We start from the raw sequence: 13426 nt of genomic DNA, 5'->3' as shown, positions 1-13426 counted from the left end.
TGTAGTTCTTAAGGTTTTGCTCTGCACTTATCCAATAATACTTGTTTTTCTTGGAAATGTTTCAAAATTAGTCACCAGCTGTCGTTCCCACTAAGTTTTCCTATTCCTATGTATTAAACTCATTTATATATATATATATATATACACACACACACACACACACATACACGTCTGCCTGTCATATGGACAGTATTCCTGCTTACAGATCATGGTGGCATGCCTGCCTTTTTCATAGGCCCTCGGGTTTGTTTTTCTTTTCTGTACTATTACCAATTCCAATTATTTCATTTCCTGCATTATTGCTGCTTTGCATCTGTACTTACCAAATTGCACCTGGTGAGCTCACCTACAGATTCAGTAAACTCACCTGCAAATTCAGTAAGCTTATTTTCTGTTCTGTTGCCCAAAGGGTTAATGAAAATATGGAATGATGTCTATTATGGAAAATTAAATAAAACATAATTTCTTAAATATCTAAAATAATGAAGGGCCAAGAAGTCTGTTGGCCAGAGGAAGATGGTGAGCAGGGCTGGAGTTTGTTCTAGTCTCTGTCCCTGGCGAAAACTCTGTTCATTGTCAGTAAATCTGTGTGTTCGTGTGGCAGGACAGGCACTGATTTGTGGCTTCCTCATGTGGTGTTTCTTGTCAGTATGATGTGGTTTTTTGTTCCCTGCCCTAAATCACAGCTTAGCCTACAGAACACTTTAAAAGCTGGGTACTCATCAAGCTATGGAAGTCAGTAAAAGTGGGGTCTATGGGGAAGTTTATGGTGCACTTCAGTGTGGTAGGGGTTTTTTTCTTTCATTTTTTCTGGTTTTGAGAAGAGAAATAGCATAGAATAGAGAATGACAAATGTGACATAGGCAGTGAAGGGTACAGGATGTGAAAAGTGTTGAAATATACAACACCAGAGAGTTATTTTATCCATACAGTACAATGCAGTACCATGCCTGGAGAAAATTCTGGGACTGGAAGTGTACCCAGAGTTAATGCTGGGCTTTAGGTGGGATTTGAAGGATGTGAGGAAGAAGAAAGACAAACTGATGTACAGCTGAGACACTGTAGGCTAGTCTCTATATAGCAGGGTTCAGATGACAGGCAAGGGGTGATTGAAAGACTTTCAATGTAAGGCAAAGAAAGAAAAAATAATGCAAGAAGAATAAATCCACAAACGAGGTTTTCTGGACCAGAAGAGGAGAGGGAAAAATAAGTAATGTTAGATGATGACATATCAAGGAATAAAGAAGGGCAAAGGAAGGAGGGCAAATGAAAAGCAGAGCTGAAGAAATTAGCCTGCATGCCATTGCGACCATTCCTGAACCAAAGACTGGGAAATTGCTGATCCAGCCGAGTTTATGAAATGTCTCCCTCCTGCTGGAGATGCACAGCTTCCTGAGGTCTGCATCTGTGCAGTCAGACATGCACCTCGGGAGCACTTGTTGCTGAAAGCTGACCCTTCCCTGTGTGAGCTAGTACGAGCACCACCTGCACGCCCAGCTCCAAAGACTTTATTCAGTTGTCATCTGGTGCAAGTCGTTCTTGGCAATATCATCAGTTTACACATGGAGTGATAGATAATTTGCTTTCTCCTGGTGCAGGGCACAGCTCCCAGGCTGTCAGAGTCCAAAGACAGGTATCTGTGTGTTCCTCAAGCTCAGGTCACTAAGCATCACCATATTATTTTTCTGCCTGGGACTGGTGCTTGTTAAAGGTACTCCTCTTTGGAGCAGCCAGTTCCGCTGCTGGGGTTGGATCCTGTTGGATCCTACTGCAAGGACAGCCTGAGTGCCATCTCCTCTTCACAGCTGTCATGCTGCCTGGCAGCACGCGGCTCCCACTCTCCTTTCTTTCCCTTACCCAGCGTTGGCAGGGCAGACAGGCAGCAGGCCCTGCAAATCTGGGCAGATCCACCCAGCCTTGAGGTGCTTACTGGAACATGGCTGCAGGCAGGAGATCTGCCAGTGGTGGTAACTCCAACAGCGCAGTGTTCTCAATGCTCTTGTCTGGTGGGAAGTGCAATCCCCTTTAAAACTCCTTAAAGAGGTTCCTCTTTGCCAGGTCCTGCCAGTAGCAGAGTCGATGGCTCGTAAGCCCTTTCCCAAGAGGGCTGGCTGTGCTTCTTCCCGGTGGCGTGGCAGCACATAAATCCATGCTGGAAGAAGGGTTCATCCCATGCTGTGGTTCATCCCATGTTGTCTCTCTGTTCCTAGGAAGAAACGGAAGAGGACAGTGACCTGTCAGACTATGGAGAAGAGGTGGATGGGAAAAAGGACTCTCTTGCTGAGCCGTGTTTCATGCTGATCGGGGAGATCTTTGAGCTGCGAGGAAGTAAGCTGCAAACCTGCTTGTTTGTTAGTGGAATCTGTTGGCCAGGAAATCTGGCTCACTTTGTAGTTCATGGTTTTTCTGCTATTTCAGGAGTGTAATCTATATAGCAATTTAATTTGGAAAGGAGCTGTTTTGCAGTAGTTCCTAACTTTGGAGCTTTCATACTAAAGTTTAATTTCAATATGACATGGAACTAAAAATGCAAGTGGTAAGGAAGAGAATATGCATTCAATAATCTTAAGTTTTTCATTTAAGAAAATTATTTTGGAACAAAAAACACAGGGAAGTACAAAAACATGTTTTCTGTAAACTGGTCGCATATTAGAATGCATGAATTATAAGGAAGGAAAGATGGCTTTGTCACAGAACATGTCACTGACAAAGCAACAGTTTTAATGTCTGTTTCAGTGTATTATGGATGCATTTTAATTCTACAGTTTGTATAATGGAAAAGGTGCTGTAAATGTGGCACCTTTTGTTACCAGATTTTTTTCCTTCTTTATGTAACTGAGTGATGGTAATACAAGAAAAAAACAAACAAGCAAACAAGACAAACCAACCAACCAACATATTTTTCATTCTACTGAATATGTAGGCACACTTGACACTCTATAAAATTATGTACAGGCTAACTATTACAAAATGCAGCCCCTTCCAAAAGTGACAGATGTATATTCTAAATTTAGGCTTTTCTTCTGATGATGGTGAACAGCATGAAAGAAGGATTAACCACTAATTATAAGGAAGCACTCACATTTGTTTCTTTTATTGGTAATGGAAAGCTAATTGCTTGTACTATTTGAGTGAAAATGTTTTCAGAATTTCAATGCTGCTGCTGTGTGTGCAACATTGTAATAGTAGGTACAAAAAGGGTATGAATTTTCAGGGGTTTTCTTGTAGTACAGAAAGGGTTTGGGTAGTTATATTGTTCAATAAATTTAAAATATTTAACAGCACAGCTTACAGAGTAAACTGCAAATGCATAATGCAGATATGTTTATGTAATCTGCAACAAAACAAAACAAAAAACCCTATTGCAAATAATACAGGGAAAACAGTCATGAAAAAAGATCCATGTACAATTACTTAAATTTTAGGAAGGATGATAACAGATACATGTACTGTAGAGATTTTTTGTGATGTAATCATAGGTTCCATAATGTTACTAACTTCACGATCTTCATTTTCTGTCTTTTTTTCATTGTTCTAGTGTTTAAGTGGGTCAGAAAAACATTAATTGCACTAGTACAAGTCACTTTTGGAAGAACTATCAACAAGTAAGTGGCTGTTACTTTAACCAAACCTGCAACATTGTTCTACAAATAAAGGCTGAGCAGAATTGTTTGAAGTAATAATAATCTGGACACTCTGTATATGATAATCTGCATTTGTTTTCCACAGCTCAATTTATAAATAAGTTGATTAGAGAAGACACAGACATGCAGATTATCATTTTGCTTATTTACCCAATATTTTTTCCCCTAAGCAGGGTTTTGCTTTTGCAGAGGCAAGTCCTGTGACCTGCCTCTGAATAGCTTTCATTAGTTCATGCTTTATTTTACAGTCCCATGAAGTTTTTGTAAGAACTGAAACTAGGTTTCTGTATTAGTTAATTTCTTTCCAATCAAATGCAGATTTCTCTAAAGTGACTGAAATAATGTTTGCATGATGAGAACCATTAATTTGTAATGTGGAGCTTAACTCATCACTGTTATGCATGTTTTCATAAATGTATTTTTATGTATTGCATGAAGATGTATTTGCCAAGTGAGGTCTGGATGAGGCTATGAAGTAAGTGTGCGTCTGTACATACCTTTTATGTGGAAAACTCTTTCATTGGTCAGAAAAATTTTGGATATTACTTTCTTTGTCAGTTGCAAAGGCCTACGGTAAAACTTGATTCAGTAGAGCTGGTGATTCATACAAACACACTTCCCACAATCCTTTGATCAGTACTGACATTTTGATTCATGATGATGGTGATTTTCTTATGAAAGTCTGTGAACCTGTGATTTCCGTAGCACAGAAATCACAAACAGGCGAAGGACCACTGAGAATCTGATGAAATGCACTGTTTTGCTGTGGTGTAGCATTGGGACTGTTACTCAGGTAGGTGTCACAGCCCAGAAGATAACAGCAGAACAGGCTGTTCCTTCATCCATTCAGTGGCTAATTTTGTACATGCCAGCATTACTTATAAAACCTTTCATGTATGTTATACAGTGGTAAATTGGACAAGAGGTGATGTAAAATCGTGCACTTGACTCTCAGTGGTGGTCTCTGACAGTACACATTTGCTGAGCTTTAAATTGATCAGTTCATTTGTTCACAAACTGCAAATAACTGGCATGCAAGACACCTGAGAGAGGACAGAGTCCGGGTACATGAGTTGCTGTGTAGCTTTTACATGTTGGTTAAATTGTTACCTTTATTAAGGCTTTCAGCTGTACTGTGGCACAGCTAGACAGTACTGCCTGGAGCTCGCTCTGTACCTCAGGCTCCTTACACCAAGGACTGCAGTTGGCTTCATGTAGCCACTGGAGAAGGCTGCTACCTCCATTTGTAATCCCACTTCTAATGTGCTTATGAAGTACAGCACTTCTATCAATACTTTGTGCTTTTATCCCACCGGGAACTTCTGTGCACACATCTAGTTTGGAGTTCATCAGTTAGGTTTGTGTTTTTCCCTAGTGGAGCCTTTGCACTGCCCATCCTTGAAATGCTTGTGCATCCTTGTATGCGCATATGTATTTGCAGACTACTTTAAAATGTAGCCTTCTTTGCATCTCAGTCAGCTGTCTGGAGAGATCTAGATCCTAGAGCACCTGGAGCTGATTACGACTTGCCACGATGCTGGTGAAAGCACCTCCGGTAAATTGGGATAATGAAGATAAGCATTGCTTCCACTGCTTCTAGTAGGGAAAAAAAAAATCATGAATCTGGATAAAATGTGAGACCGGTTCTGATGTGCTTCCTTCCACACTTTTTTATAGGCAAATCCGAGACACTGTACACTGGATGTTCAGTGAACCAATGCTTGTTTATTATATTGGTGTGTTTCGAGATGCATTTTGGCCAAATGGAAAGCTAGCACCACCACAAAGAGCCAAGAGCGATGAACAAAAGCAAGAAACAAAACAGAGAGCACAGCAAAAACTACTTGAAAACATTCCAGGTGAGAACACTTTCATTCCACTTCATCACAGATTTAATACCAGTAAGGAAACTGGTTAACGACATACTGTTCTACTACATTTTGGATTTTTCCTGTAGCATTGTAAACTGTAGTTATTTGCATAAACATAATTCTGGCCTTACCCTTTGCCTCTCCAGTCTCTGTCTCATAAAAGGTGTGGGCTTGGTTAACACTGGTGGATGTAAGATCGTGTGTCACTGTCCTCTGTATGCAATACTCAAAGAACCCAAGTTAAGGCTCTCTCTGCTGCCTCTCCGTCAGCAAGCAGTAGGTGGTTCTGCTGCCTGGAACTACTTGACCTACAGGGAGAGCGGCACCACCACGATTACCTCTTGCTCTAATGTTTTAAAATGGAAGAGGAAGGTCTACCCACATTGTCATTGTTGTGTTGCTGCGCATTTCTGAGGAGAGGTTTCAGGGCACCAAATGTTAGAGGGACCTGTGGCCTGGGCAGAAGCACCCCAGATTGAGTGGGATTTCCAGTACTTGCCTGTGCCTGCCCTTTCCCCCACAAGAAGTGAGGCAGCTTCCTCCTCAGTATGCACATTTCTAGGGCACCATCCCTTCCCATTCACAGGACAGGGAGTCATTTGGATCATTCTGCCTCTTCAGAGAGCGTGTAAACCAAAAGGCACCTAACTGTGAAGAAAGGATATTCTATTCCATTTAGCCCTGGGAAATGCACTTAAACATTGCTTGAATGCTTTTTATCTTCTCTCCACCTGAATAACATGTATTTTAATGAGCTATTTTATAGCTTCACTGAGGTAGCTCATATACCCTTGTATTAGGGTATTTGTTTAATCAACTTCAACTGTGAAAATTGCAGCAAGCATGCATGCAAAATATTGGTCATCTGGTGTGTAAACGATCCTCCATCTGCTCTGTTATGATATATACCCACTTGCCTAGAATAGCCTTCCTTAGTTTCTTTTTTTGTTGTTTGTTTTTAGCAGAGATGTTTCAGGACACAGTTGAATGCTCCTGAAATTCATGATGAAGCACCAAATCACTATTTATTCCCTACTGTAATTTAATCCAAAACGTAAATAATTCACTTAAAGTTCTCTTATCTGCTTGCTTGCAAGAAATATTCCTGTGAAGATTGAGAGGCAATTAAAGTGCTAAATCTGTTTTAACTGTTGTTGTTTGTGGCTGAAGTTGTATTTAAGGGAATGGATTAACAGTGTATGAGATTAGACTTGACTGTGTGCGGTGAACTGCCTAGAAGGCACACTACATAATCATGTTAAAACACTTCAAATGTTGTCACTGAGATGCATGAGCTATTATTTAACTTGGGAATCTCGAGATTTCAAGGGTATCTTCTCAATCGGTGACCTAAGTTACCCATGTGTTTTTAAAAGGTTGGTGAATGGGGTCATGTATCTTCTAATCATCTTATGTGAGGTGCAGCGTCTTTGTTTCCTATCCTTATGTATTTGTGGACAGTAATGTTGGTTGGATGCTGTGCCTGGCATGAGCGAAACTAAGCTGAAGTAACATTCGTTGCAGATACTCTGCAGAGTCTTGTTGGACAACAAAACGCCCGTCACGGTGTAGTGAAAGTGTTCAATGCACTGCAAGAAAGAAAGGCTAACAAGCATCTACTATATGTGAGTAACCAGAAAAATAGCCTGTTAAGTTTCTAATACTATTAATTGCTGAGCTCTGCTTACTCAGTATTAATGCCTGCGGTGTGTGTTCTTGAAGAGATTTCTATCACACTATTGTTTGGTGTGAAAGTAGCTTTGTTGTTACTAAAGTAAGTCATAAAAAATATACAAATTTCATCATTCGAGTAATCTTGATTAACAAAAAGCTGTTTAAAATACAGTATTGCTTTTGGCTACAATAGATTGTCCACCACATCCAACTTGGCCTGACTTTATATCATAATGTATGCTAATTTCTTTGTATAGCTGAGAAAAATAAGACACTTGCTACATACTTTGGAGAGTCCTAGGGAAGGAGAGCTCCTGGAGTGGCGTACAGATGTGATGGCTCTCTCAGAGTCCCACTCCTGTGCTGCTGGTTGGGGCTGGTCTGGATACGTGGCTGGATCCAGGCACAAAGACTCGCTCCCAGTCAGTCTCTTTGGCTCGTTTTCTTCAGCAGCCAGCCGGTCCCGTAGCACAGCCTCAGCACAGGAGCAGATGTAGCCCTGGCCTCCTGGTGCTGGCTCATGTGGCTTTGACAGAGCAGCACCAGTTTATGCAGGGTGTGAAATCCCCATCTGAAAACTGCTGCCTGTGTCATTTGCTTTCTCTCAGCCTTAAGACATTTCCCCTTTCCTGTAGGTTGCGTGCTAATTTTAGGATGAATGAAAAGTAGCTGCATGAAAGATAAGCAGGCTGACCCTACATCCCTATGTGCTGCTTTTATCTGTGAAGTTCTGAATATGTCAGGAAGGTTGAAAGAAATGATAATTTGGCATCTGTTCATCTTAGGTCTTCTCTGTTTTTCAGGTTTTGATGGAACTGCTGCTAACAGAACTGTGTCCTGAGCTACGAGCTCATTTAGAGCAGCTTAATGCCACTTAGGTTTGGATCTGCACAAGTGGACCACTAGAGAAATGTCTATGTCCAATAATAGACATGAAACTTATTTTCCTCTTTTCCATAGAGGGCTGAGGACTATGATTATTTTTAGGGTTTTTCTTTTCCTCTTGAGTTTTTTTGTGAAGTAAACAGACTTGAAAAGATCTGATGCTGTAGTAGGGTAGACAAAACAATGCTGTATAGTAGCCAATTTTTATTTAAATTGTTCTATTTGACTACTCTTCTGTTTCAAATATAGATTGGAAAATAAATGTTCAGATAAGCTCAAAGAAACCAGAAAATATTTTAAACATTTATGAGAAGAAGTTTTGCTTATAGTAGTAAACTAATGAATGTTGTACAGTTCTAATCTCCTCACTGAGGATTTGAGCATTCCTTTTTTCTTGTGTATTGAAAAAGCCTTGTTGTGCAATATTACATGTAAAGCTATTGTGAAAATTTTATCGATTTTGTTTTTACCAAAGATTTCCTGTAGTTTGAAGCATTTGTAAGCAATAAATAACAAAACTGGATTTCAGTACTTGATAATTAGGCTGTACTAACAACTAACGAATGAGTTTGACAGCACTGGTTTCATAAGGAATATTTATGTTACTTTGAAGTCTGTGTCCAAAGTATGTGTTGTAAACTGGTATGTCCTACCAGAACGCCTGTGTTAAATGTGAGTTCAGAGATTAGTGCTTATGAACTGCTTCTATGAATAAGTAGGCATTTAATTAAACTATTGAATAGCTTCCCTGATATTACTCAGGGCTGTTTTATTCAAATACCCCAATTTCAAACGACTTTCAAATCTTTCTCTTATTTTATACAAAGGAGGGAAAAAGTAATGTCTTCAGTGTTTTTTTAATTTATGTAAAGATATGTAAATATGGTCTTAATGCACATCTAAATAATTAAACAACATCAAAAATCCGTAGGTGACATTCATTACTTTCTTTTGAATTCAGCGCAGTTGTGCTTTTAGGTAAACTACTTGCAGTTAGGACTGGCTGTAGCTCAAGGAACACAAAATCTATATGCTGTAGTGAAATCAGTGTTTTTAGTAATACCTAGCCTTCTCTTTTAACAGAGCAGTACAGATTTCAAGTGACAGCACAGTCCTACAAAGAAGGATAGAGGAAGACAGGCCTAGTACAGAGGACATAGAGAACTGCAGGAAGGAAGAAAAAAAAAAAGCATCAGTAAGAAAACGTGTCCTACAATGCACTGAAGACAATCAGTAAGAAAAAGTAGAATTTGCTGGTATTAGAACTTGGCATGGTTTGAACAGTAAATCTTTTTGTCATATAGACTGGTTTCTGGCTTTGAATCTCTGAAGTCTAAGGGTAAAATGTGTTAAATGTGTTGTTTTTTTTTTTTTTTTAAATGAGGACCTCGTGCGGATCAGCTGCCTTTCTGGGCTCATGTGGGCACTCAGGTGGATCCCCTGAGTGGGGGAAGTGGCAGTCCAGGCTGGAGACGGTGGGGAGCTCCAGAATCTGGAGACCCACCTGGGTCCTGAGGGAAGAGAGGGCTGTCATGGGTGCGGGTGTGCCCTGCTTAAGGAACTCCTCGAGCAGGTGGCTGGGCTGCAGCGAGAAATCGGCAGCTTGAGGGGCTCCTGGGAGTCTCTGGTGGTGATGGATAGGAGGTGTCAACCTGCCCCTGCTGATGCCCGGCAGCCCCCTCCTAAGTCCCTACATGGGGTAGCAGCTGACCCAGCTGATCACATGCAGGACAGAGGGCTTGACCGCCCACAAGAGACAAGGGGCTGGACCCTCATCTCAGCTTGAAGCAGAAAGAGACGTTTGCCCCTGACACCCACGGTGCCACCAACCCCCACGGTGTCCTTGGGTAATAGATTCAAGGCTCTCAGGCAGGAAAAGGAAGAGGTTGAGGGTCTGGACAGTAGTCGGAACCTGGGACGCAACCCTGAGAAGCGTGTCAAGACTGGGGGAAGTACTGAGCATAGGGATCGGGGCCGGATGGGGCACTGCATCACAACCAGTGCCACAAAAAAAGAACAGAGAGTCTTAGTGATAGGAGACTCCTTGCTGAGGGGCACTAAGGCTCCCATTTGTCGCCCAGATAACCTATCCAGAGAGGTGCGCTGTCTTCCTGGAGCACGCGTCTGAGACGTGAGGAAGGCTCTGCCACAGCTCGTTAAACTGGAGGACTACTGTCCTCTTGTTGTCATTCAGGTTGGATCCCAGGAAGCTGCAACTAGAAAAATGAGGAACATTAAAAAGGACTTTGCATCCCTGGGAAGGATGTTGAAGGGATCGGGGGTGCAGGTAGTGTTCTCCTCTGTCCTCCCGCTGGGTGACCGGGACCCAGAAAGGAGGAGGAGAATAGGACAGGTAGACGACTGGCTGAGGGGGTGGTGTCTGGACCAAGGCTATGGGTATTTCGATCTTGGGCAATCCTTTGAGAAGCCGGGTATGTGGGCTGCTGACCAACTCCAACTCAGCAAGTGGGGCACAAGTGTGTTGGGGAGCAAGCTCTCTGGGCTGATTACCAGGGCTTTAAACTAGGTTTGACGGGGGAAGGGAGGGGAGCTAAAAGTGACAGAGAAGGGCTGGGGGAAGTTGTCACTGCTGTCACTGTTGAAGATAGTAGGGAAAAACCTCTGAGTTGTCCCATAGGATTGTCTGAGGGCTCCTCAGAGAAGGTAATGATCCCAGTACCCCTTCCGGAATCTTCTTCTTGCATCCCTCCAGGGGTGACTGTGCCTGCTGCTTCCCTAAAGTGCCCATATACCAATGCGTGGAGCATGGGAAATAAACAGGATGAGTTCGAGATCTGTGCTCGGTCACAGGGCCACGATCTCGTTGCAATCACAGAGACGTGGTGGGACAGCTCGCACGACTGGAATGCTGTCATGGAGGGCTACGTCCTCTTTAGGAAAGACAGGGTGGGATTGCCCTTTATGTGAGTGGGGTTGCCCTTTATGTGAGGGAGCAATTAGGGTGCACCCAGCTTCACCTGGGGGAGGGTGAAGGACAAGTGGAGAGCTTGTGGGTGAGAATTAAGGGGTGGGCTGGTATGGGGGACACTGTTGTGGGGGTGTACTACAGGTCACCAGATCAGGAGGAGGAGGTCAATGAGGCCTTCTACAAGCAGCTGGTAGTAGCCTCACGATCACGGGCGCTGGTTCTCATGGGGGACTTCAATTATCCAGACATCTGTTGGGTAGGCAACTTGGCCAGGCACGCGCAGTCCAAATGGTTCCTGCAATGCGTTGAAGACAATTTTCTGACGCAGGTGGTGGAGGAGCCGACGAGGTGGGGGGTGCTTCTGGACCTTGCCCTTACCAACAGGGATGGGCTTGTTAGGGATGTGAAGGTTGGGGGCAGCTTGGGATGCAGTGACCAGGAGATGGTGGAGTTCAAGATGGAACTTGGTGGAAGAAGTAAGGCTAGTAGCAGGATTGCTACCCTGGACTTTCAAAGAGCCAACTTCGACCTCTTCTGGGACCTGCTTTGGGGTATCCCATGGGCTGGGCTGCTAGAAGGCAAGGGTGCTTGTGAGAGCTGGGCTACATTTAAACAGCGCTTCTTCCAGGCTCAGGATCGGTGCATCCCTAAGAGTAGGAAATCGGGGAAGGGGGGCAGGAAACCTGCATGGATGAGCAAGGAGCTCATTGATAAGATCAAAAGGAAGAGGAAGGTCTATGAAATGTGGAAAAAGGGCCTGTCCTCTTGGGAGGAGTATAGAAGTGTTGTCAGGGCTTGCAGGGACGCGATGAGGAAGGCTAAAGCCCACCTAGAGATTGCTTGCAAGAGATAAAGGATAATAAGAAGGGTTTTTTTAAGTATGTAAACAGTAAAAGGAAGACTAGGGATAATGTGGGTCCCTTGCTGAACGAGGGGGGTGTCCTGGTAATGGGAGATGCTGAGAAGGCAGAGATACTGGATGCTTTCTTTGCTTCAGTCTTTGCTTCAAGGACTCCCCCCGGGACTCCCCGACCCTGGCGGGAGGACAAAGGGTCTGGGAAATGGAGGCCTCCCCCCCTGGTTGACAAGGGAGTGGTTCAGGAGCATCTGAGCGAGCTCAACGCACACAAATCTATGGGTCCCGATGGGATGCATCCACGTGTGCTAAGGGAGTTGGCAGAGGTGATTGCCGAACTGCTCTCTATCGTCTTTGAAAGGTCCTGGAGAACAGGAGAGGTGCCTGAAGATTGGAGGATAGCCAATGTCACTCCAGTCTTCAAGAAGGGCAAGATGGAGGATCCGGGAAACTACAGGCCAGTCAGTCTCACCTCTGTCCCTGGAAAGGTGTTGGAACAGCTCGTTCTGGATGTCATCTCCAAGCAATTGGAAGAGAAGAATGTTATGAGGAGTAGTCAGCATGGATTCACCAAGGGAAAGTTGTGCTTGACCAACCTCATTGCCTGCTGTGATGGCATCACCAGCTGGGTAGATGTGGGGAGATCAGTGGGTGTCATCTACCTTGACTTTAGCAAGGCTTTCAATACTGTCTCCCGTGACATCCTGATAGCAAAGCTGAGAAAGTGTGGGATAGAGGAGTGGACAGTTAGGTGAGTTGAGAACTGGCTGACTGGCCGAGCTCAGAGGGTGGTGATCGGTGGCGCAGAGTCCGGCTGGAGACCTGTGACTAGCGGCATTCCCCAGGGGTCGGTGCTGGGTCCAGTCTTGTTCAACATCTTCATCGACGACCTTGATGAGGGAATAGTGTCTGCCCTCAGCAAGTACGCCGATGACACAAAGCTGGGAGGAGTGGCTGGCACACCAGAAGGCTGTGCTGCCATTCAGCGAGACCTGGACCGGCTGGAGAGACGGGCAGCAGGAAACCAAATGAGGTTTAATAAGAGCAAGTGTAGAGTCCTGCACCTGGGAAGGAACAACTGGATGTACCAGTACAGGCTGGGGGACGACCTGCTGGAGAGGAGCTCTGAGGAGAAGGACCTGGGGGTCCTGGTGGACGACAGGTTGACTGTGAACCAGCACCGTGCCCTGGTGGCCAATAGGGCCAATGGGATCCTGGCGTGCATTAAAAGGAGCGTGGCCAGCAGGTCAAGGGAGGTGATCCTCCCCCTCTGCTCTGCCCTGGTCAGGCCTCACCTGGAGTACTGTGTCCAGTTCTGGGCTCCCCGGTACTAAAAAGACAGGGATCTCCTGGAAAGAGTCCAGCGGAGGGCCACAAAGATGATATGGGGCCTGGAGCATCTTCCCTGTGAGGAAAGGCTGCGAGACCTGGGTCTGTTCAGCCTGGAGAAGAGAAGACTGAGAGGGGATCTCATCAATGTGTATAAATGCCTGAGGTGTGGGAGACAAAGGGATTTGGCCAACCTCTTTTCAGTGGTTTGTGGGGATGTAGCACAGGAAGTTCCGCA

General features: G+C 44.2%; 1 protein-coding gene across 1 annotated transcript in view; it reads left to right on the top strand.

Annotated features, from left to right (window-relative positions):
• Window positions 1-13426, top strand: part of SNX25 (sorting nexin 25) — a 93686-nt gene that overhangs the window by 76351 nt on the left and 3909 nt on the right. The window contains exons 15-19 of the mRNA XM_035557944.2: window positions 2211-2328; window positions 3539-3605; window positions 5322-5503; window positions 7040-7140; window positions 7993-9307. Of these exons, the coding sequence (XP_035413837.1) occupies window positions 2211-2328; window positions 3539-3605; window positions 5322-5503; window positions 7040-7140; window positions 7993-8067 (543 nt within the window). The 3' untranslated portion in view covers window positions 8068-9307. The remainder of the gene's footprint in view (window positions 1-2210; window positions 2329-3538; window positions 3606-5321; window positions 5504-7039; window positions 7141-7992; window positions 9308-13426) is intronic.

The sequence above is a fragment of the Cygnus atratus genome, chromosome 4 (genome assembly GCF_013377495.2).
Source record: "Cygnus atratus isolate AKBS03 ecotype Queensland, Australia chromosome 4, CAtr_DNAZoo_HiC_assembly, whole genome shotgun sequence".
In the NCBI taxonomy this organism is placed as follows: domain Eukaryota; kingdom Metazoa; phylum Chordata; class Aves; order Anseriformes; family Anatidae; genus Cygnus; species Cygnus atratus.
Note: the sequence above shows the minus strand (reverse complement) of the source record. Positions and strands in the feature narration are given on the sequence as shown.